Raw genomic sequence first — 26,032 nt, 5'->3', positions numbered from 1 at the left:
CCTAGAAAATTGGACTTCTGGGTTAAGATGGCTGCAGAGTAGAAGCAGGGTGCTTTACTCTCCTAACCAACCCATACAGCATACCTCCAAAGGACAAAAAAAAAAAAAAAAAAAAAAAAAAAAAATTCAGATGAAAGAAGGGACACCACAATAGGGCACAGTATCGAAGGGATCTGGGCACTTCCACACTATAAGGGGGGGAAATAGTTCCCATCAAAATGCAAGCTGATCAACCTTCCCCCATCTCACCCATAGTACTAGAGTCAGAGGCTGTGCACCAAAGTTAGAGTGAGAGGGGGTGCAAAATCTAACTTCTTGGCAGCTAACTGGGACCACCAGGAGCTTTCCCCTGAGAGCAGCAAGACTTGAGACCCCAGGAAGCTAGAGAGCTTAGACCTTGGGCACAGGAGTGGAGTGGAGAGAGACAGCAGACAGTGGAAGCAGCTCAGCGTGCTGAGACTCAGGGGAGAACCTCAAGTGGAGGAGCAAGCTTGGGCCAATTTCCAGGCTCTGGGCAGCTGATTAGGACCACCGGGGTCTTGCCCCTGAGAACAGCTAGACTAGAGACCCCAGGAGGATGGGGAATGCAGATCTTGGGTGCAGGAGTGAGGCTGAGAGAGGCTGCGGACAGCAGAGGCCTAGCAGACAGTGGAAGCCAGGAGACTCACAAAGTAGCCTCAAGCAAAAACTGCTCCTTAGCTCTATTCACAGAGAGTCTGCCTGCCTCACTCAGACTTCTGGCTGAGAAAGCATAATGATGACAAGCAAGGCCCAAGAAACAACCACCAAAAAGACCAAGAAAAAAGCTCTAACTCTTGATAACTTTTGCACAGAAAAAATCCAGAAAGCAGAGGAGTTCAAATAATTACAGACATTCAAACCTTCCCCCACAAAATGAAAACTGGTCACAAGCTTTTGAAGAATTCAAATCTAAGATCAGGAGAAAGATAGAAGAGAACTGGTAAGAAAAGTGGGAAATAGTTCAAAAAGAAAATAGTTTAAAAGGCAGAATTTCGCAATTGGAAATTGAGGTTCAGAAATCAAATGAAATGATAAGCAAATTGAAGACCAGAAATGACCAGCTGGAAGCCATGAAGAGCCAGACAGACCAGACTGAAAAGGAAAACCAAAAGATTATAGCTGAAAACCAGTCTTTAAAGAATCTGAGGAAATCAACTAAAAAGGTAGTGGAAATAATCAACAACTTTAGCAAAGTTGCAGGATACAAAATAAATCCACATTAATCATCAGCATTTCTATATATTTCCAACACAACTCAGCAGCAAGATTTAGAAAGAGAAACTCCATTTAAAATCACCCTAGGCGGCAGCTGGGTAGCTCAGTGGATTGAGAGCCAGGCCTAGAGATAGGAGGTCCTAGGTTCAAATCCGGCCTCAGACACTTCCAAGCTGGGTGACCCTGAGCGACTGCGTGACCCATTGCCTACTGGTTGTGGCCCTATGCTCCTAGAATGGAGTCCCAGGATAAAAAAAAAAAAGACAGAAGGATGGAATAGACTTGGGGTAAATGACCTCAGCAAGGTAGTATACGATAAACCCAAAGGTCTTAGCTTTTGGGACAAGAATCTATTATCTGACAAAAACTGCTGGGAAAATTGGAAAACAGTATGGGAGAGATTAGAATTAGATCAACATCTCATAGCCTATATCAAGATAAATTCAGAATGGGTAAAGGACTTAAATATAAAGAGGGAAATTATAAGTAAATTAGGTGAACATAGAATAGTATACCTGTTAGGTCTATGGGAAAGGAAAGAATTTAAGACCAAGCAAGAAACACAGAATATTACAAAATTTAAAATGAATAATTTTGATTATATTAAATTAAAAAGGTTTTGTACACACAATATCAAAGCAAACAAAATTAGAAGGGAAACAACAAATTGGGGAAAAATCTTTATAACAAAAACCTCTGACAAAGGTTTAATTTCTCAAATATACAAGGAGTCAAATCAATTGTATAAAAAAATCAAGCCATTTTCCAGTTGATGAATGGTCTAGGGATATGAATAGGTAGTTTTCAGATGAAGAAATCAAAACTATCAATAATCGCATGAAAAAGTGTTCTAAATCTCTCCTGATTAGAGAAATGCAAATCAAAACAACTCTGAGGTACCACCTCACACCTAGCAAGATTGGCCAATATGGCAGTAAAGGAAAATAATAAATGTTAGAGGGGATGTGGCAAAATTGGGTCATTAATGCATTGCTGGTGGAGGTGTGAATTGATCCAACCATTCTGGAAGGCAATTTGGAATTATGCCCAGTGGCTTTAAAAGAATGCCTGCCCTTTGACCCAGCAATACCATTGCTGGGTTTGTACCCCTAAAAAGATAAGGAAAAATACTTAAAAAATATTTATAGCCGCACTCTTTGTAGTGGCAAAAAATTGGAAAATGAGGAGGTGTCCATCAATTGAGGAATGGCTGAACAAATTGTGCTTGTGCTAAAAGGAATAATAAACTGGAGGAATTCCATGTGAACTGGAAAGACCTCCAGGAATTGATGCAGAGTGAAAGGAGCAGAGCCAGAAGAACATTGTACACAGAGACCGATATAGTGTGGTAAAATCGAATATAATGGACTCCTGTACTAGCAGCAATGCAATGACCCAGGACAATTCTGAGGGACTTATGATTAAGAACACTATCCACATTCAGAGGAAGAACTGTGGGAGCAGAAACACAAAAAAAGTAGGTAGTAGAAATAAACTTATTAGAAATCTTCAGATGAAGGCTGGATGCCCCTTTTGGGGAAGTGTTCTAGAGGAAATTCTTTTTCAGGTATGAAGTGTTCTAGTGGAGATTCTTTTTCAACCTATACAACCTTTGCGGTCCCTGAAAACTCTAAAATTCCATGTTTTTATAATTTCACTACTTGGTGAACTTAGTGCCATTCTAGGTAGTATAATGAAGTATATTGTAGACATGTAGGTAAAACAACTGAGAGGTTCACATCTGAGCTTTGCTATTTATTGACCTATGACCTCAGGCAGAACATCCAACCCCTGTGAGCCTTAGTCTCACAGGTTATTGTGAGGAAATATGAGCTATTACTATCCATATATGATAGCTTGTTATCCATTCAAACAAAGTAAACCAACTAAAGATTCTTAGTAAAAAATAAGTATCAAATATCCTAGAACGGAGATGTTTACTAAAATAAATAAAAATACTTTACAACATAGCTAATGTTGATTTGTGGTTTTCTATGTCAATATACCAACTCAGGAATCTGTTTCCATTTGAGTTTTACGCCATTGACTTAGAACATCTAGATCCAGGTTTCCCACATTCACATTCTCATCTTTTCCCCTTATATGAATGGAATGTTTCATATGAAATGAATGAAAAATTTTAGGATTTGGGCAGGGATTTTTTTTCACATTTTGATATGCATTTTTAGTCCCCTGAAGTTTTCACTTATCAAGAATAAGTAACAGAGAAAGTTGTCTGAATTAGTATATAAACAAATATTCTGAAACACCACTACACATATCATTCATTATATTTAAAAAATCAGTAAAACATCATACTATGAAGATGACTAATGCTTACAGATAGACTTTTTCCAGCCTGTTACTTGCTTTCTAGCCACAGGAAAATTATCTGAAATTGAAAAGACAATCTTTCCATAACTCTGCCTCCTCCCGCCATCTGGGATGACTTAATATCTAGACATCCAGCAATTATTACAATGATACAATGTAATCTATACCTGGAGAAATATTCCATTTTAAAGCTATTAAATACATTTTTATTTTTACAATTTTAATATAATTTTAAAACTATTAAAATATGTATGTAGTCTTCAGGGAAAATGTAATCAGCAGAAAATTTTTCTTATTCTCACAGTTCATGCTAGATGCATAATTTTTCCTAGGTAGTTTTTTCTGGGTAATTTTTTTAATAATCTGGCATTGTAAGTAGAAATATACATTCAAGATATATGGGAAAGTGAGTTACTACATAAAATTTGCTTGATCTCTTTCTATGGGAAGGGATTTAAATGAGAACCAAAGATGTGGTGAGCGATGGTAGAGATAACTAGAAGGATGCAGGCCTCAGAAGAATTAAGCATAGAATCTGAGGATCCAATTAGGACTTCCCAAACGGAAGGAATACAAACATAAAGAAATGGGTGCTTTGAGAATAGAGTTGGCAAATACAACAGGAACAGCCTACAATGAACTAGCTTTAGCAGAGTCTCCTTTGGGATATGAGAACACAGGAGCAGATAGTATGAGAAAACCCACTCCCCAGAGCAATTACCTTGTCAAAAATTCCCTTCAGGATACCTGTACTATCTTCACTTATGCTCTGAAAGCTTTCTTATCATATTAATGGATTCTCCACAAATAAAATGACTAATAATGATTAAAACTTTGATCCAAAATCTAAATAATGATTAATACTAAGAGGAAGATGGAAAGCATATGAGATTAAAAGTAGAGACTTTGCCTGAGACTCTATCAAGACATTTTACATTGATTTCCTTTAAAAAGTAATGTATAGAGTTGTTTTTTCCTCTTCTTTTCTGAATATATTTCATATTTTACTTTATTGAATAAGCTTTTGTGAGTGAATAAAAAGAAAGATAAAAAAATTTTCTTCATGCCAACATTGCCAATATAATAGGAAGTCTTCAGTCTTCCCTAAAGATTGAAGTTAAACACAAATGCTCTGGGTGCAAGATAGGTATCAACTATGTTTACAAAAGAGAAACCAGCATTTTTTTAATTCATCCTCTTACTCTCTCTAAAAAGTATATCTATCAAAGCACAAACCAATCTCTCCTTATTTTCCCACTTTTTCCTTTTAAAATGAAACCACTAATCACCTAAAACCTCTATTTTAGGTGAACATTTGTGATCTCTACCAATATAACTGGAGAGAATTTAATGAAAAGCATCCCACCTGGAACTACTTCAAAAAGGAACTGTCCAGGGCTCTCTTCATTGTAGGGATGCTCTACAACTTTGTTCCCGGGCAGTAAAATGGTACCCTGAGGAAACAAATGACAACAATATGAATCATCATAAAAGGATATTCCAGCATCTTCTTTGCTCTCAACATATATTTCAGTTCTCACTATAATTTACTCATGGCCTCCAATTAAATGAAAGTCAGTGATTAGAGTGATAGATAGAAAAGTGGCTGGGACTGGAGTCAGGAAGACCTGAGTTCAAAATAGGCTTCAGATACTTATTATGTGACCCAGGGCAAGGCACTCTGGTTGCCTCAGTTTCTTCAACTGTATAATGGGGACCATAACAGCACCCATCTCCCTGGGTTGTTGTGAGGATCAATGAAATAATATTTGTAGAGTGCTCGGTCTGTAGTAGGTGCTCTATAAATGCTTATCCCCTCCCTTCCTCCTCTACCTGCCCAAATTCTCCACAGGGCAGTAGCAGGGATGGGGCATTCTGGAGCAAATGCTGAGGTCAAGACTGACACTCTGGCCTGTGGTACCTGCCACCCCAGCAAGAAAAGATGGGCCAAGAAAACACTCCTTGAGCCACAGAAAAAGTACCAAGAAGTTTTTAGATTATCTCAAAATAATAATATGGGGGATTGGGGAAGTGGGCCCTGGCCTGGGCCCAGAAGAGACCACTAGCTGGTGAAGCTAAAAACCACTACAAAACCTCAAATAGGTGAAATTATACAAATTTAGAGGCAGCTGTGGATAAAGTGCTGGGAAGACCCATGCCTTCTTCTGAGTTAGATGTTATTAACCATTTTGTGTTATAGATCTTTGTGAATTCTAGTAAAACTTCTTTTCAGATAAAGATTTTTAAATGTACAAAGCAATAACAAAGAATGGGAAAGGTTCAATGATAATTGAAATAAAGATAGATTTTTTTTCTGCCTAAGTTCAGTAAAACTGCTTGACTATCCTACCTCTTTTTCTAGTCACATCACTTTGATGATTTTTTTGGTGATACTGAAGTACAAGTCTATGGTGATAATAAGCTGCAACATACTTACGCCCACCATCCACCCCTCCCTTGCCCTTCGGGTGACTAACAACTTTAATTCTTTGGAGATTTTGGAATTCCAAGATTTGCAGCTCTACAACATCACTCAAAGAATAAGATGGTAAATACATGGGCCTTTGTTTCAGGGAGACACTGGAGGTCATTCAAACCACTGCAAAATCTCCCAAAGGCAACCCAGACCATTCTCCTCCTCCTGTTTGGTTTGGGTCTAGCGCTCTATCAATCTCCATTATCTATCTAAGATATATAATCTATCTGTCTGTCTATCTATCTATATGTCTGTCTGTCTATCTATCTATCCTTATTTTTTGTCTTGGAATCAATAAATATTGATTCCAAGGCAGAAGAGTGGTAGGGGCTAGGCAATGGGGGTCAAGTGACTTGCCCAGGGTCACACAGCTAGGAAGTATCTGAGGTCAAATTGGAACCCAGGACCTCCCATCTCTGGGCCCGCCTCTCAATCCACTGAGCCACCCAGCTGCCCCCTACATTCAGTTTCTAACAAGTATCTATACTGCCTTGTTATCGTCATAGTCATCATAGTCCTCATCTCCATCTCTGTCTCCTCCTCCTCTTCCCTCTCTTCTTCCTCCCCTTCTCTTCCTCCTCCTCCTCCTCCTCTTCCTTCTCTTTCCCTTCCCCTTCTCTTTCTCCCCCTCCTCCTCTTCCCTTTCTTCTCCCTCCCTTTCTCCTCCTCCTCTTCCCGATTTTCTTCCTCCCCCTTCTCTTCCTCCTCCTCTTCCCTCTCTTCTCCCACCCCCTTCTCCTTCTCCTCCTTCTACTTCTTCCTCTCCTCCTTCTTTTCCTCTTTCCTGCTTCCTCCTCCTTTTTCATCATCATCATTTTCATCCTTGATAGCATTTATATGATGTTTACTACATGCAAGGTACCATGCTAAGCACTCATAAATTTTATGTCATTTGGGCCCTCACAACAATTCTTAAAGGTAGGTGCTAATGTTATCCCTATTTTACAGGCGAAGAAACTGAGGCAAAGAGAAGTTAAATATCTAGCTTGAGATTACACAGCCAGTGTCTGAAGGTAATCAATCATCTTACGTACCAAGTATAGGAGGTACAAAGAAAAAATGAAACTAGCCCCACACCCTCAAGTAGCTTACATTGTAATAGGGAGGCAGCAGGTACATAAATAAATATGCACATACATATATTCTGTGTGTATTATATGTGTATTTTGAAATACATACAGAATAGATATCTGGTAACTTAGCCACTAACGAGACTAGGAAAAAACTTCTGCAGAAGTCATTTTATCCAAGTCTTGAAAAAAAAAAGGAAATTCTAAGAGGAGAAGATAAGAAGGGAGAGCATTGTAGGTACAAGGGGACTGAGATTGAGATGGAGTATTTCCTTGATTTGCATGAGTATTGGCAAGTAAGCCAGTATGGTTACTCTAAAGTGTCCATGAAGGCAGTAATGTGTGATCATCCCAGAAAAAGCGGGGCAGCGAGGTGGCACAGTGGACAGAGAGCCACGCCTGGAGTCAGGAGGACCTGGTTTCAAATCTGACCTTGGACACTTTCTAGTTGTCCTTGAGCACATCATTCCACCCTAATTTCCTAGCCCTTACCACTCTTCTATTTTAAAATTGATACTCAGACAGAAGGTAAAGATTTATAAAATAAAGCCAGAAATACAGGAAAGGATAAAGTTTAAATACCCATCAGAAGAGTTTAACATTTTGCCTTAGAGGTTATTGCTAGAGTTTATTGAGTCAGGTGGGAAATGTGGTCAGGATGGTGCTTTAGGAAAATCACTTTGATGGTTCTGTAGAAGATGACCTAGAATGGGGAGATACTTTAAGCAAGGAGTCTAATTAGGTACTATAGCTGTCCAGGGAAGAGATGATAAAAGTGAACTCTAATTTGGTTGCTGTGTGAGTGGAGGGAATGGGATGGGTGTAAGTGGAGATTTTGAACCCTCGAACTTCATCCCCCAGAAGTCCCTTAGTATTTCCCCAAATTCCCTTTAATCTCTCCTGTGCCTCCACATTTGCTCAAGCTACAGAATTTATAAAACAATAACGTGACTCTGTAAATGTGCAGGCCCAGGAGAGATTAAAGGGAATTTGGGGAAATACTAAGGGACTTCTAGGGGATGAAGTCCGAGGGCTCAAAATCTCCACTTCCAGGGGCAGCTGGGTAGCTCAGTGGAGTGAGAGTCAGGCCTAGAGACAGGAGGTCCTAGGTTCAAACCCGGCCTCAGCCACTTCCCAGCTGTGTGACCCTGGGCAAGTCACTTGACCCCCATTGCCCACCCTTACCAATCTTCCACCTATGAGGCAATACATCGAAGTACAAGGGTTTAAAAAAAAAATCTCCACTTCCACAGATGCTTGTGGGATATGTTGTGAGACAGACACAAAAATGCTTTGGCAATGAATTGGATATGCAGGAAGAGTAGAGAGTCAAGGATGACATCGAAGTTTTGAAGCTAAAGATCTAGAAGTACAGTTGCCTTGCCAGACAAGTTTCCAAAAAAGAAGATTTTTGGGAAAAGAATAATTTCTGATTTGGTCCTGTTGAGTTTAAGATTCCTATAAGATATAAAACCTGGTGAATTGGGACTGAAGCTCAGAAAAGAAAATAGAGCTAGAATAATGTTTGTAGAGATAATCATTGAACCCTGGGGATAAGATAAGGCCACCAAGTAGGAAACACAAAACAAAAAGTAAAAAGGGCCTAAGACAAAGTTCTGGGGAACATCTTTTTACAAAAAATATTTTTCCTTTTTTACTTACCAATGGTCGTGTTTCATCTTTATCCTTGAAATAGTAGAGCTGGTCTCCCTTGAGCACAAACCAGCGTGTGTGCCAAGTCTTAGCAAATCCTCCTTGTTTTTGCAGCCACCCACACTTGGAGGTAGTATAACACCTTTGACCTTGTTGGACACTCTCTGGGGAGCCATACCTCTCCATGATCCTCAGATGGATGGGATGCCCTATTTGGCAAACAAAAAAGGGAAAATGATGAGATGCTTTTCTGCTCTTTTCTCCTCCTAAAAAATGACCTGTGAAATTCTAGAATATTCAGGGAAAAAAATTAATTGAAAAGCATGACATCTAGACTTTTTTGGTCATAGTTTTTAGGAAGTCCAGTAATTCTTAACTTATCTTTCTTTGATCTATTTCCAAGGTAATTATTTTCATCTGAGATATATCTACTTTCCTTCAATTTTCCCCAATATTTTGTAACTTAGTTTTAATATTTCTTATTCTTTCATGAAGTCATTAATTTCTGTTTGGTCCATTTTGATTTTCATATTGTTTAGGTAAGGTTTGTTTACCTTTTTTTCTAATCTGCTAAGTCTCTTTCCAAGATTCTTCCCTGTAGTTCTCATTTATCTTCCAGTTCTTTACTCTTAGACTCTCATTTCATTAATTACATCATATCTCACTTAAGCACTTATTTCATCTTTTCTCAAAATTTTAATTGATCTTGAGGCCAAGATATATTTTAATGAGATTTTGCTTGGGAATTCCTGACATTATAAATGCATTTGATCTTTTTTTTTTTTTTTGGTCTTCCCTGATTGGGACTTTGTTTTAGGACCAGGCTTTGTGTATTTCTAGTGGGACTGTCATAGCCTTGTATGGTTCCAGTCTATTCTGTTTGCAGTTCTGATGCTGCTCTGTTTTTTGCGTGTGTTTGTTTGTTTTTGGTGTTGTTGGAGGGGAATGACTGGGGGAGATGGGGAAGTAGTTGTCAATGAATGAGTTTGAGGTTCCTTCTCTGGAAAGAAAGGAATCAAGCATTCTTAAGCATCTACTATAGGGATACACATACAAGCAAAATGGAAGACAATCCATGTCCTGAAGGAATTTACATTTTAGTGGAGGAAGATGGCATAACAAAGAGATGAAAGCAAGATGGAAATGTAGGTATGTGGTTCAGGCATAGGGTTTTGAAGTCCAGGGCTGGGAGGGAAATAAAGGCTGGTTGGCCTAGGTTCCTCCATGAAATGGAAACTCAAGGAAGAATTCACCAATGGGTCTGGTGGAAGGATATTCCTGCATGAGAAGACCATCTCTGGGATTGGAGAGACTGAATCCAATTCCCAATCTCCATCCAATTCCCATCACCAATCTGGAGTTAGAACAACAGTATTGTGGTTCTGTTCTGCTCTTAGGTTCTGGCTCTGAGATCCCAGCCCACCCTTCTTCCACAGTTTCTTACCTGGTCACTTAACTATGGATCAAATTTGTGATCCTGCCCTGGAAAGATGAACCACTATGGTTTCTCTTTCAGTTTCTGGTCATTGCACATCCTAGCACTTTTGTCTGAGATCTTTGTTGGAATAGTAGTCTGGGGAGCTAGGCTACACTGCTTCCTCCTATTTTACCATCTTGCCTGTTCTCCATTTCTTGAATCTAAAACCAGGACTCTTTCTACCACATACATTTAGAATCTAAGGACTAATAAAGTCTCAAAAGTGGGACTTTTAGTCTAGGTTTTTCTGTCTCCTACTTTCATGCTCTATTCACTATGTTATACTGCCTCTCTCAAAGGATGATAACAAGGAAATGTGAATGGAATTGTGGATCTAATGGATGAACCAAAGGGAAAGAGTCAAAATAGAGAGAAGGGCAAAGGGCATTAAGTTAAAAATATAACCAACAACTGTTGGGATATGATTGCAGATCAAAGCATGCCATCTTTCACTTTATTTCCTTCATGAGTTTTTTTTAATGATATGTATCTTCTGTCATGGCATGAAGAATATGGAAATATGTATTGCATGAAATTACTGGTATAACCTATAACAGACCATTTACTGCCTGGCAAAGGTGGGAAGAGAGTGGGAGGGAGAGAATCTGAATTGTATAATATCAGAAAACAATTGTAAAAAATTGTTTCTGCATGTAATTGAAAAAAACTTTAAAGATAAGGCAGAACACAAAAGGCAAAAATATTATATCCAAAAGAAATTAGCATAGTGACCCCAAGTCTTCTGGTTCTTTTTATGTTATTTCACTTGCTGGATGAAAAATGTTTCCTCTCATGTTCTATATTTCTTCCTATTCTCCTCATTGCATAATTCTTTAGCAGATTTATGGTATGTGATTTTCAAAGCTATTTTTGTTACGTAGAAATTCCTGCTAACAAACCTAATCTTAACCAGTAATAAAAGACCACTGTATATTTTCATTTCATGTAATTTAAGAAGGTCATGGTGGCTAAGACATTGTACATTTATACACATTTGCTTCATACATTTTTAAAGGCAATTTACAAATAAGAGTAATAAGAGTAAATACACAATTAATGTGAATTACCAACCAATTTGGAGAATCAAGAATTCTCACCCTGTGGGTCTTGAGCAGCTTAAGGTCAATCATGCAGCAGCAGCCTTATTATTCTACCCTTACTATAAATGCAATGTTACACCAAATTGCTTCTATAATTGCTTAAGCTTTAAGTTGCTCAAATTTTACCAACCTGAAATGTGTAAACTAAGATATGCTCAAAAGTGGTATCATCTGACTCCCTCAACATCATAAAAGTCTCTGGCTATTTATCACATTCAGGATCAAATAAAAAATCTTTTGTTTGGCCTTTAAAACGTTTGTAATCTGAGTCCATTTCCCACCTTTCCAAATCTTCTTAGAGCTTTCAGTACATCATGCACTCTTCAATCCAATGACACTAGTCTCCTTGCTGTTTCAAGAAAATGAAACTGTATCTCCCAATTGAAACTGGATATCTTGAACTGAAAGTCCTAGTCATCTTAAACTCAATATATGCAAAATTGAGTTAATTTTCTTTCCCTCAAAACTTTCCCTCTTCCTAATTTTCATGTTACTATCAAAGGCATCATCATCATCTTTCTAGTCATGCAGGATTACAACTCAAGTGTCATACTCTACTCCTGATTTCCCATATTCAATTTACTGATGAATCTTGTTATTTTTACTTTCACAATATTTCTTATACATATCCTCTTCTCTCTACCCACACATCACCTTTATAGCAGTCTTCATCACCTCATACCTAAGACTACCAGACTAGTCTTCTGGTTGGTCTTCCCATTTCATCTTTTCCAACTCCAGCCCATATTCTATATAACTATCCAAGTGATCTGCTAAAGCTTAGATTTGACCATGTCAACTCTAGTGGCTCCCTGTTACCTCCAGGATCTAATATAAATTCTTCTATAGTTAATTCTGATATAATTCTTGTTTTGAAAATGCACATTTCCCCCTCAGTGTGAACTGAGGGAACAAATTAAAATTTAACACATTTTGCATATTATTTGTGATTTCATCCCTGTAAAATAGCAAGATATGGAATATTAAAAGACATGTGAATTGATCAAAAGATGAAAGTAGAAAGGACCAGGAAAGCAAAATATACAAAATGACTATAAAAATTTAAACTGGCACAATAACCATAAAACAATCAAAACTAAATCAAAAGCCCAGTTCTCTGAAAGTTCTCAACCTAAATTCAAAACCCTATTAACACTGAAAAGCTATCTAAAACTATCCCTCTGTGTGCACAAGTGGTCCCATTCCATTCTATCTTCTTTAGCAGATTGCCTCCTATATCTCTCACTTATCTCTCTGTGTCCTGGTTGCTTCTCTCCTAAAATAAAATATTTTATTTTAAGCCTAAAAATATACCCATATCTTCCTCCATCCTTAAAAAAATCCTCACATATTCCATCCCCAGTATCGCCCCATATCCTATCTGTCTTTTGTGGCTAAACTCCTTGAGGAGATTTCCTCTCACTTTCTTTTTAACTCTACAGTCTATCTCTGGAGCTGAAATTGCTCACCCCAAAGTCACCAGTGATCTCTTAATTAACAAATCAAATGACTTTTTCTCAATTTGCATCCTTTTTCATCTCCCTGCAACATTCCAGGCTTATCAATTTTGCCTTTGTAACAGTTCTCACATACACCACCCCTCTGATTCAAGCCTTCATCACCTCAACACCTGGACTATCACAAAAGCCTGTCTTCAAGTTGGTTTCTCTGACACAAATCTCTTCTCTCTCCAGTCCACCTTTTACTCAGCTGTCAAAGTGATCTTCCTATAGCATGGGTCTGACCACATTACCTCCTCTCCTCAATGAGCCTCGGGAATTCTCCATCATTTCCAATCCAAGATTAAAAGGTCTTCTCGTTGGCCTTCTCCCTCCCACCTTTCTGGTCTTCTTACATCTTATCCTTCCTCCCACCTCCACTCACACGGACACACATATTCTTCAATCCAGTAACACTAATCTCCTTCTAGTTTCATGAAAAGGACATCTCCCATTTCCTAGCAACTTCACTGGCTGTCCTCTATGCATGGAAAGTTGTCCCTCCTCAACTCTACTTCTTGTCTGTCTTTCCTGGTTTCTTCCAGATTGTAGCTAAAAATCTTACTTTCTGCAGGAAGCCTTCCCTAATCCCTCTTAATTCTAGTGTCATTTTCTGTTGATTATCTGCTATTTATTCTTTATATAGCTTCTTTGAATATAGTTGCTTGTACAATTTTTCCTCCATTAGATTGTAAACTCTTCAAGGACAGAGATTGTCTTTTTAAAAAATTTAATTTAATCCCCCCTCATTATGTATACAGTTTCCAACATTTTGAAAAGAATTTTGAATCTTGAATTCTCTTCTAGCTCACCCTTCACTGAGAAAGGAAGGAATTACCTATAGATTTTACATGTGCAATCATGGAAAATATAGGGATTGTCTTTTGACATTCTCTGTATCTCTAGGGTTTAGCAGAATATCTGGCACATAAGTAGACACTAATTAATGATTTACTGACTGAAATTATGATGAGTTTGGTTCCAAAGAACAGCTATCAGATGGCATCTCCACTGGTTTCTTTCTAGGGGCTTTTTTGATATTTTAGTTAATTTTGCTTTTTCTCCCTACTTTTTCTTTTTTTTTTTTTTATTATAAGATATAACTTTCTGGAAGGGAGATGATGATGAATAGTAGGAAATGTATGGCAAGTGGCCATTTGTAGTCATTAACAATTTGACAATCATTTACTAAGTGTTTACTAATGTGCTAGGCACTATATTGAATGCTAAGGATTTTTAAAAGGGCAAAAACAGTCTCTGCCCTCAAGGAGCTCATGTTTTATCAAACGATGAAACATGCAATTAATTATGTACATACAAAATATATAAAATGTGGACAAAAAGTATCTCAGAGGGAGAGCACTAGACTTAAGGTAGACCTTGAAAGACTTCTTACAGAAAGTGAGATTTTAATTGATACTTGAAGTCAGGAAGTTGAGGTGAGGAAGATATGAAAAAGATGATGGAAAAAAAATTATCTAAGTTACTTTTTCTAGCAGAATGGTTCAGGGCACCTCACTTAATTCCTCAGAATATAAACTGATACAAAGGTGTTAATCTGTCCTCTTAGAGGAGGGTTCTCTCCTTTGAGTGCTCTGTATATGAGTGAAATCAGTTTACTTTTACGTTTTCAATCACTCTGATGCCTACAATTTTCACTTAGGAAATGAAATATAATAATTTTTTTCTAACAGATATACTTTAATTGGAGAAAATGTGCTATATTAGGCATTACAAACCTAAGGAACGTAATTCAGATTAATTCAAATTAAAGTAAGTAAAGTATATTATAACTTACTTTTACTTTCTTTTTTTTACTTTCTTTTACTTTCTACTTTTTATACCACAAACAGGTTTATGTCTCATGACAAGCAAATAATTATTAGATCCCTATTATGTACACTGCTTTGTGTTGAGGGCTATAACACAAAGTGTAATTTTCAATGGTATTACTGTCATACATCTTGCCCCTTTTTCCTGTTGTGTCTCATTCCAAAAGCATTAATTCATGAAGGAAGGAATATGAATAGACAAATAATTAGTCCAAAACTACACAGTGCCTCCATCATGATCATGCTCATTCCCATTGTCCATGCCATCTAATTCTTAGGTCTATGTTTTCACCATGTTGCTGGAGGTCAGCTGTCCTTGGGCTTTGACTATCCCTTCTTTGGGCCAAGATGTTGTCCACAAGAGGAACAACTTTCTCAGAGAAGATGGTCTTTCAAAGGACCATCTCCAGTTTTAGATTAAACCCAGCATGACATCTCCATGACAAGTAGGAGTGATTCGCCCATGGAATCTCTCCTCCTGTTGGATTGAGGCCCCTTCTTCTCATCCTTTATGTTTTAATCTCTCTTTTCTGTCCCTCCTCTTATTCTTTCACAGCCCCTCTTCTTCCTGAGACTAGAGGAATTGTTAGCTGGTTCCTTCACCTCCCAATCATTAATTGTATCTCAGAGGTTATGGAGTTTAGTCCATGGGGCTTTATTTCTACTCCTTCACTTTCAGTTGTTTTTGAAAATTGTTTTTACATCTTTATCCCCTTGTGAGTTTTATTTTTTAATTTCTTACTGGTTTCACTTTGTTCCTATAGCTATCTCTAAAAGTCAGTCATTTTTATTTCTTTCTCTCCCTTTAAGAAAATAAGTTCTTAATATTAGGAAATTTGTTGTATTACTTATTTTTGCCTTGTATCTTTTATCTTTCTTATGCTTTGGGTTTTTGGCAGTTCAAAAGTCAAGTACTCTGCCTCAAATGGTTAGCTTTTGTTGAAAGTTCAACTTTTTTTTTTTCACTAATTATTAGCCTCAGGTTTATACATAGGTCATTTTGGAAGGAAGTTTGAGATCCTTTGCTTTTCTGGAACCATTTCATTCTATTCTATTCTCTCTATGTGTGTGTATAGGAAAATCTTGTGTTATTCAACGTTTCTTTTCTTTATATTTGAGGGTATTTTCTCTTAGCCACCTACAAAATATATTGTTTTTTGTTGGAATTCTTAAATTTAAACTAAGCATGTTACAATTTGAAGGGTAGAGTTGTCTTTTGTTTTTGTCTTGTTTTTTTCCTAGAGGATCTGTGGTAATTCAAATGGTACCTTGCTGTTTGTATTTAGAGGTTCTCTGCAGTTTTGGTGTGCTATTTCCCACACTGTGGTGTTCAGGTTTTTTATTTGAAATGTTTTTGGTTGAGATTTACGTTCCTTAAGCTACCTCTGTACACCTTGTCTTTAAAGTCCATGTTTCTGACTTTTATTAAGATCACGAGGTTAAACTTTTTCCACTCTTCTAATTGAACTTTTTAAAAGAAATTTCTGCATTGAGAAGATAAATTCTGACATAAATTTACTAAGACTTTGGAGTTTAAAGTATCATGAAGGTATCAAACAGTTCTTTTTCGTATCAATATGGCAAGATAGTTCTACACTTCCATGCCTAACTTCTTTTCTAATGGATCTCCTGGAATCTCATCTTATTTCTCCACATTTGTGTGGGGATTCCACAGGATTCCGTATAACAGGTATTGATTCATATTCCCTTGTTTTGCCATCTTTGTTAAGAAAGCTTGGTCATCTCTTTGGGGACGGAGTTCTCATCATATCTTCTATATTTTAGATCGTTTCTGTTTATCTGTCTGTGAGCCGAGTTTTCATTTTTTATTTTGCTTGAAATAATGCGCTCCCCCCCGCCCCCCCCCTTTATATTCCCTCGTTCTTTACTTTCTGGATTCCTACACTTCGTTTGTAGGCATGCAACCAGGGCTGGGCAGTATAAATGCTTCAACTTCTCCCCACATTGAGGGAGTTAGTGTTTATCAGACTATCTGCTACCCTTAGAATCCTGTAGGATGTCTGGACTAGGTTTATCTTGAAAATAGCCTTTTCTTTATACTCTGTGTAGTCGTAACACGGACTCAACTCCTTCCCTGGTTCCTTCTCTGGCTCTCCTTTACTACTGTGGTTTGGCTGAATCCACACTTGCAGCTTTTATCTGGGGTGGGGGGCAGTTGTGATGTAAACTCTCTGAAACTAGAGATCCCTTTACCTAGAGTTCTCCCAGCCAGAAGACAGCATTCTTCTGTCACAAATAAACTTCCCTTGTTTGGGTAGAATTATTGCCCGCTACTCACTTCCGCTGAGGATCTCTACAGCAGGTGGTGATGGCGCCTCTGCATGGAGGCTGCTGAGGTAGATGTCGAGTGCTTTAAGGATTTGAATGATCTGGCTCCCGAGCTTTTTAATCTTGTTGGGAGTGTCTCTTTTGAGGAAGAGGGATGAAATTCTAGAGAAATCTATTCTTGCTTCCTTCTACTCTCATCTAGACAAGTCCATGTGGACACATAACCTACATGAGCAAAATAACACAGTTCACACACATATATACACATTTATTATTATTCAGCTAAAATTTCTCTCTGGAACCCTCTAGAGTTCAAATATTCACCCTTATATTAGCTGGTAGGAAGGAAAGAGCACACTTTTTCTTTTATATACATGTTCAGGTCTGGTTCAGGAGCCATTAAAAAGGCTATTTATTTTTTACTATGACATTGGCTCAATGTGAAGATGAACTTTCTGATAATTAAACTGTCCAAAGGTGGAATAGGCTACCTTAGGAGGGAGGGGTTTGCCCTCCCCAGAAGTCTTAAATTGTAGAAGAGATTGCTTTATCTCAACTATATTGGACTAGGGAGCTTCTGAAGTACCTTCCAACTCTGAGATGGTATATTCTGTAACCCTTTTTTTTAATAGTATTTCATAGGCACAAGCTAAACTAAAGTGGATCCTCATTTAAAATGAGGCCATCATCCATCCTCTTGACAGGAACCAAAATTTTCCTTGGAGAAGGGTGGAGGGATAAGTTTCTAGAGGTATTTATTCTTGCTTCCTTCTAGTCTCATCTAGACAAAATCATGTGGACACATAACCTCCATGGGCAAAATAACACAGTTCTCTGTCTCTCCCTTTCTTTCTCTGTCTCTGTCTCTGTCTCTGTCTCTCTCTCTTTCTCTCTCTCTCTGTCTCTCCCTCCTCCTCCTCCACTCTCTTTCTTACACACACACACACACACACACACACACACACACACACACACACACACACTTCTATCATTAAAAAATGTAGAAGAAGGGGTAGGGAGAAGCTAGCAACAGAAAAAACTAATAATTAGAAAAATGCAAACCAAAACCACTCTGAAATACCACCCAGTTGGCAAAAGATACAAAAAAGGAAAGTGATAAATTTTGGATGGACTGTGGGAAAATAGGTCCATCAAAACATTATTGGTGGAATTGTGAAATGGTCTAGCCATGCTGGAAAGCAATCTGGAACTATGCCTCAAAAAGCTATCAAAAGTTTGATCCTGAGATACCACTAATAGGTGTATCACCCATTTAGATCCATGAAGAAAGAAAACTCATAAATGAAAGTACTCAAAGCAGCTCTTTTTATAGTGGCAAAGAATAGGAAACTGAAGCTGTGCCCCTCACTTGGAGAATGATTGAACAAGTGATGGCATAGGGATTTTATTGTGCTTAAATGATGAAGGGGATGGTTTCAGAAAAACCTGGGAAGACTTGCATGAACTTATGCAAAGTAAAGTGAGAGTAGCAGGGCACAATTATACAAGAAAAACAATATTAAAAATAAAAAATTAAAGTTACTAATAATAACTTTAAAAATTTGGGAGCTATGACTAACCACAATTCCAAAGGACTCTTGATGAAATAGGTTATCAACTTTTAGAGCATTTTTTTTGGACATGGCTAATATGAGAGTTTGTTTTACATGGCTTACATGTATTTGTAATGAGTTTTGTTTTTCTTGCCTTCTAAATGAGTGGGGAAGGGGAAGGTAGGAGGGAAAGAATTCAGAACTGAAAATAAAATAAAACTGAATTAAAAAAAAAAAAGATATTCAAGGCATTGTGTTCCCATCTCCAATCCTGTAATACCTTTTCCATTATTGATAATGACCTTGCAAAACTTATTGTGAATAGTCTAATTATCACATGCCATTGGTGCCTTTTTGTTCCTTAAGATATAGTGTTAGGGGCCAGAAACCTGGAACTTAAAAATAGTACCAAGGATGTCCTCTTCTTTCCTTTTTCCAATCTTTAATATAAGCTCTCTTAGTCATTTTGTTCTATCTTTTCCTGTCCAAAGATCATGCTTTTTGCAGAAAATAAACAGAAACCAAGGAAGAAATGCACATCTGTGCCTACTGACTGACTTCAAGCACCATTATGCCATCCATCTCAGGCAGCAGTTCTCTCTCTTCTTTGAGTCTCATAATTTCTCCAACGTAGCTTTAAAAAAAAAAAAAAGACAAAAAACACCTTTTTTGTTCTCGTCATTTTTATCTTTCCTCATTAACATCAGCATTAGCATGCCTACCATAGGACTCTGTCACATTTTGGTCTCCATCCTCCCTGTTAAAAATCTGACTTCTTTGATGAGCTCATTTTGCACCCATATCTACCTGTTTAGATCACTCTCCAATCAAACAACTCTAAGGTTTCATCTCACTCCAACCAAATGGAAAAGACCAAAATATAGAAATGTTAGAGAGTGTTAGAGAGGCCTCGGGAAGAGAAGCAATTTAATCCATTGTTGATGGGGCCATTCAGGAAAGCAAAGTGGAATTATGCTAAAACAAAACAAGTGACTAAAATGTTTTGAAAACCATTAAAAGCTTTTGACAGAAATTTCATTGCTAACTATATACCCCAAAGAGGTAAAAAAACAAAGTCTCATGTAGATCAAAATATTAATAGTAGTACTTTTGTGGTAGCAAAGAATATTAAACTAAGTAGATATGTGGCACATAAATGTAATACAATACAAATATGAAGATTTCACGGGATAGTTTATATATAAAGAAGAGTGGTGAACAGACCCAGAATAATATATACAAAAACTACAACAAAGTAGATAGTAAAACAACATGACACTGAATGTTAGGTAATTCTAGTGACCAAGTCTGGCACCAAGAGTGGTTGAAAAAAATGCACTTCTCTCTCTTCTTTGAAGATGATGGAATATAAGAGTAGGATATACTGCACATATTGTTGAACATAGTCAATGTATTTGTTAATTTTTTCATCTTTAAACCTCTTTGTTACAAAGAATGCTTGCGGGGTAGCAGAGGGGGAGGAATATATTTAGAACTGAGTATGATATAAAAACAAAAGACATCAGTGAAAAAATGAAGGAAAATAAGCATGTATTTCAGAAGATGGGTCATATTTCTTGACTTCTAATTGAATCTGAAAATAGTCTTTAAAGAACTAATAATAATAATAATAATGGATCTACTTCTCTACTTAGAAACTTGAAAAATTATTTTCATATATTCTGGAAACTTATAATAAAAAACCTCTATTTAAAAAATAATACACACAATCTTATTTGTGCAATTTTTACCCCTGTAACACTGAAAAGGAACATGGTTTCAAAGTTTCGAAAGGAATTTTTAAGAAGTCTAGCAGAAGGGACTTCCTGTTAGTTCTTGCCCCCTTCCCCCTTAGCATGATCATGGATAGTGGAATGTCTGCCTCATCCCCAGACCTTTTCCTCCCTGTCCTCCCCGGTACAGACACACTTCTCAGTCCACATACCCTGCTTCCAAGTGCCGCGTAGCTACAGAGGGAAACTGCCAGGTCAAGTGGAAAGAAACAAAGTCCTTTTAATTCCCACAACTGGAGGAAGTCTTCATCCCATGAACTTGGTCACCGCTTAGCAGTTATTTCCCCAAAGAAATCTAAAACAGCTGTCCCGGAGGTGAGCAGTTGTGTTGGGTCCCTCTGGCCCCCAGTTCCTTCTCTTCTCCCTCTCCTCTTCTCTTTGCCTTGTTTCAGTCTGGAAAACTCACATCATCCCCAACAAAGTCTCTGCCACTTCAACCCAGATGCTGAGCAGTCCAAGGCGTGTAGCTAAAAAATCCCAGCAGTTATGCAAAGAATTGTCCAAGAAGTTAAAAAGAGTGATTGTGTGTGAATGAGTAAATATACAGTATGAGACACTGGAACAACTGAGCAGTCCTCATAGTCCCAGGTTTCAGATTTCATTTGGCAACTGGCAGCTTCCCACACACTGGAGCAGCGTGACTGTGGAGCTCTCAGGAGGATCTGGCTCTTCCTGAGCGAAATAGCTTACTTCACTGCTCTCCCTGCGAGCCAGTGACACTGCCCCATCAGCTGACCTTGGCGTCGGCACTGTTAACTCTTCCACCGCCCCACTGCATCCTTCTGCACCTGTCGGGGCCTCTCTGCCTCTCCCCACTCAGCCCTGTTCCTGACGCATCCCGACACACCACAATTCCTGATTCAACAGAATTCCTCCATTCCCCTTATAAACAGTGACACCCACTTCTCATTTCCCTTATTACTCTTTCCCAGGTCAGGGATTTTAAAGGAAAGGTCTATAGGGAATCATGGGCAGATTTCAGAAGAACCATAAATGAGAATGGAAAAAAAAACAACAGATTTTTATTTTTATTAATTTCTGACTGAAATTTTCCATTTCCATTAACTAGGAATGTCGACCATAATATTATTTGGAAGAGTGAGCCACAGGCTTCACTAGACTGCCGATGGCATGCATCACACACACACACACACACACACACACACCCACGCACACACACAAATGGTTCAGAAATCCTGATCTAGATAATCTCACTTATTCAAAATTGGCTACCCAGACATTAAATCCAAAAGCTTCTATGCCTGACAAGATAAATTAGTCGTTTCCTGGCTCTCTAGTTCAAATCATTGGAAATTTCAAAATATGATCATTTTTTCCCTTTTCAAGCTTGACCAACTTAGATTGGCCTTCTGGGCAATGAAAAAAGTTAGAAAAGAGTTTTTTGTGTTTTTTTTTTCATTTTTGTATGTCTGCAGGCATAATATTGCCAAGATCACTTTGCAATATTGGATCAATGTCCTAATACACACATATTTGGCTTAAATAACTTGGTTTCCTAGCATTGTTTTAGCTTGAAATAGAGCTATTACATCAACTGAGAATCATATAATCAAATGGGAGTCAAGGCTTTTATTGTTAGACTATATATTCCTCCTAAAAATATATGATTTTTTTCCAAGTAGACATCCAGGTTTCTAAAATTATATTTGTTTCTGCTGTAAGCAGAATTTGAACATCAACTGGAGCCCTAAAGTGGACATTATTAATGTCTTTTTATGACTGAATTGGATTTAAGTGCATTGATACTAAGAGGCAAGATTTCATTGCCTTAGCCTGAAATACAGCAATCGCTTGAGAGTAGAATATCTTCATTTTTTACATTCTAATGCTCTATTCAGTCTCTGTGTAGAGGGAAAACTACGTGGTTCTTGTGTGTGTTTAGTGTTGTTGGAGCACTAATGGAGACTCTAGGTCTAGTGGTATTCCAAGAGATTTAGGGGCACAGCAGTTTAAGCCACTGTTGATAGTAAGTGGGGTGTGAGAGTTGTATCACAGTACAGAAGCCAGTGATGACTATTCAGACTGGAACCTGCTGAATTTGAACGGGTGGAGGACATCTATGTAAGGTGTTTAGCAGACAAATGAAAAATGAGTCTGCAGATCAAAGGAGGGGTCAGAAGGACTTGAGATGAACAAGGAACATAAATTACACAGAGGTAGACACAGTATAATGGGAACACTATTTGCTAAAGGCCTATCAAGTAGGTTAGGCTAACTTCTTCCAAGGTCCTACCCCACAAAAGTTAGACTTAAGAGGTACTAAAACTTTTCCTCAAGGCTTGACTGACTTAGGTTTCTGATATGGATTCTTGGTCTCCTGAACACTGCCAGAAAACTGGAGAGTTCCCTCCCAAAAGCTTGACCATGGATTAAAAAAAAATTAAATTGGTTCATTATATTAAAATTCCTAGGTAACTCCTGTTACTCCCTCCTCTCCCTGCACAAGAGAAGGCATTATTTGACAAAGAGATTATATATATATACATATATATATGTATATGTATATGTATATATACATATACATATATATATATGATGTCTTGCTTGTTCTATCAATTCTTTCTCTGGGGATGGATAGACACAAGTCATTCTTCAAATAATATTTCTTTTGCTGTACATAATGTTCTCTTGATTCTCCTCATTTCACTCTATAATTTCATGTAGGTCTTTCCATATTTTAGAAAAATAAACCTCCTTTCATTTAAAGTGCTGTAGTATTCATCAAACAATCATGCCACAGCTTTAGGCATTCCCCAATTGATGGGTATCCCTTCAATTTCCAGTTCTTCAACACCATGAAGAGAGCTACTATAAATATATTAGGATATATGGGTTCTTTTCCTTTCTCCATGACCACCTGAGGAAATGAACCTAATAGTGGTGTTGTGGGATCCAAAGGTAAACACAGTTTTATAACTCTTAGGCATAATTCCAGATTGCTCCCCTAAATGATTGGATCAGCTCACAGTTCCACCAATACTGTATTAGGGTCCCCATTCTCCCATGTTGCCTTTAGCATGGCCAACATTAGAAGCCAACAAGGTGTCCTCAGTGCATATTCTTTCCTTGTTATGACTAAGGAAATATTTGGTATACTGACTTATGAATGTCTCATTTTATGCTAATATCAGACCTAACTTATTAAAGGACTAGTCTGAATCACGTATAGCTCATGAACATATTAGACAAAATTAGTAAGAGAGAAAATGCATAGACAAAAAGCCAAGGACAAATCTGAAGGATATCTACACTTTAGAAACGAGAAGCAAGAAAAGGAGATTAAGCTGTCAGAAGGACGGGGAAGAGTCAAAGAGTAGTGCTACTGAATTCAAGAAAGGGGAGGAGGAGGACTAAAACAACAATGGATTGGATCATTGGGATGACTTCCAAGTCATTGCTGACCTTGGACATTCAATCTATAAACATGAAGTACCTACCTACTACTGTGCCAAGCACTGTGCTATGTTAAGGTAGAGGCAAAGGACAGTCCCTGCTCTCAAAAAGCTCACATTTAATGGGGATGACAACAAATATGTACAAGCACACTACATACAGAATAAATAAGACTTAGGAAAGGATAATAGTAGAAACAAATGGGGTTGGGAAAAGATTTCCTGTGGAACATGGGAATTAGTTGGGGCTTAAGGAAAGACATGGAAGCCAGAAGGTGATGAGTGGGGAGAGCATTCTAGGCATGGAGGTCAGACAGAGGAAATGATGAGAAATGTAGTGGTCACTGTCACTCTATCGAAGAGGAAGTGGCAGAGAGTAAGGTGTAAGAAGACTGGAAAAGCAGGAGGGGACAATGTTATGAGGAGCATGGAATGAATGAGGATTTTGAATTAATCCTGGAAGTCAGAGGGCACCATTGGAATTTTCTGAGTTGGAGGGGGGAACTAAGGTTGGGGAGATATGGGTTATACTTGCATCTTAGGAAAATCACTTTGTTAGCTAAACAGAGAATATACTAGAGTGGGGGAAAACCTTGAGGCAGGCTTACCCACCAAGAGCTACTGTAATAAGCTAGTATGAGGTGGCTGGGGACTCGCACCAGAGGGGTAGCAGCGTCAGAGGAGAGAAGAGAATGATGCCTACCAGAGATATTGTGAAGGTGAAGTCAATAGACTGGGCATGGGGGAATGAGAGATGGTGAAGAATGCAGGCTGACTTCTACACTGTGAGTCTGAGGGAGTAGAAGTATGGGGCTGTTCTCTACATAATAGGAAAGGTATTATAAAAGGTGGTGGAGAGTTTAGCAGGAAGGAGGAGTTGGGTTTTAGACATTTTTTTAACATGTCTACTGAACATCCAGTTTGAGATGTCTGAAAGGCAGTTGGGGATGGGAGATTTGGAGGTCAGCAGATAATTTGGGGCAGGATAGGTAGATTTGAGATCATTAGCAAAGAAATGGCAATTAAATCCATGGGAGTTGATGAAATTACCAAGTACTATAGAGGACCTGAGAGACACCTACAATTAGAGGGCAGGATCTGGATGAGTATCCAGCAAAGGAGAGTGATGGTCAGATAGGTAGGAGGAGAATCAGGCAAGAGTATGTGAAAAGGGAATTATTTGTTCTCTTTGTCTATTCTGAGTTTACACTTGTGAAAGGGAATCCTTTATTCCCTTTCTCTATTTTGAGTTAACAATAACTTAAGTACTCCTACTTAGTACCTCACTAGATTGTGAAGACAAGATCAAGTCTCCTTTGTCTACTTTTGAATTGAATCAACAAAAGTTTGAACACCCTACTTAGCACTAGGTGGAGGAGCTCTCCACCTTTCACCTCAATCAGCCAGGAAATGAGAATTCACACCTCAAATTAACCAGGAATCTGTGAACCCTTTTGATGAGCATTCACCTCTCCAGAAGTGAGAAGTGGTTCCCACAAACACTGCCTCCTGGGCAGTGCTGGGCAATCTGGAAGCTGTGATTGGCCCTTGTGAAGAGAGAAAGGGAAAAGAAGCCACTATAAAAGGCCCTGAATTTCTGGGGCTAGGGAAGTCGACTTCAAGAAGGGAGTCAGCTTCAAGAAGAAAGTTGGCCTCAGGAGTCACCTTTAGCTCAAGTCATCGTCTTGACCTGCCTCTTGGAGGGAACTTGGGTTTCCCTTCCTGTCTTCTGGAGAGAGTTTAATTCCAGTTGAAGGTTAAAGTCTTAGATGAGTTGAGCACAGGAGTGATATTTAGTTAGATAAGCTAATGTCTTCTCTACCCTTTTGTATTTGTTTTCACTCTCTCCACTCTTTTATAAATAAAAGCTATTAGTCATTTCAACTTTGAGCAATAATATTTTGAATTGGTGACCACCATTATGATTTATAATTTTCGTGTATTTTAGTCAAACCATTAAAATTTAATTCTTGCAAGTAGTATCCCAAAGACCTAGAGATGGAGAGTATTAAGGATAGGGCATTTAATGATGATAGCTAACATTTATGTAGCTTTTAATATTTGCCAAGCACTGTATTAAGCACTTTACAATTATCTCATTTGATCTTCATAACAACAGTGTCAAAGGCAAGAGAGGTCTAGAAGAATGAGAATTGAGAAAAGACCACTAGATTTGACAACAGAACATTGGTAACTTTGGAAAGTGCAATTTTTGTGAAATCATGAATAGAGTGATATTATAGATAGCTTTTTCAAATTTAGTCACAAAAGGCAGTTGAGATATAAGATGATAGTGGAGAAGGAACA

General features: G+C 38.0%; 1 protein-coding gene across 1 annotated transcript in view; it reads right to left on the bottom strand.

Moving 5' to 3' along the window:
- ARHGAP24 (Rho GTPase activating protein 24) overlaps positions 1 to 20,784 on the bottom strand; it is a 107,338-nt gene extending 86,554 nt beyond the window's left edge. The window contains exons 1-3 of the mRNA XM_044682119.1: positions 20,465 to 20,784; positions 8,779 to 8,978; positions 4,937 to 5,024 (exon numbers count right to left, since the gene is read on the bottom strand). Coding sequence (XP_044538054.1) covers positions 4,937 to 5,024; positions 8,779 to 8,955 — 265 coding nt within the window. The 5' untranslated portion in view covers positions 8,956 to 8,978; positions 20,465 to 20,784. The remainder of the gene's footprint in view (positions 1 to 4,936; positions 5,025 to 8,778; positions 8,979 to 20,464) is intronic.
- Positions 20,785 to 26,032: the final 5,248 nt, after the last annotated feature.

Source organism: Gracilinanus agilis, chromosome 6, assembly GCF_016433145.1.
Source record: "Gracilinanus agilis isolate LMUSP501 chromosome 6, AgileGrace, whole genome shotgun sequence".
Lineage (NCBI taxonomy): Eukaryota > Metazoa > Chordata > Mammalia > Didelphimorphia > Didelphidae > Gracilinanus > Gracilinanus agilis.
Note: the sequence above shows the minus strand (reverse complement) of the source record. Positions and strands in the feature narration are given on the sequence as shown.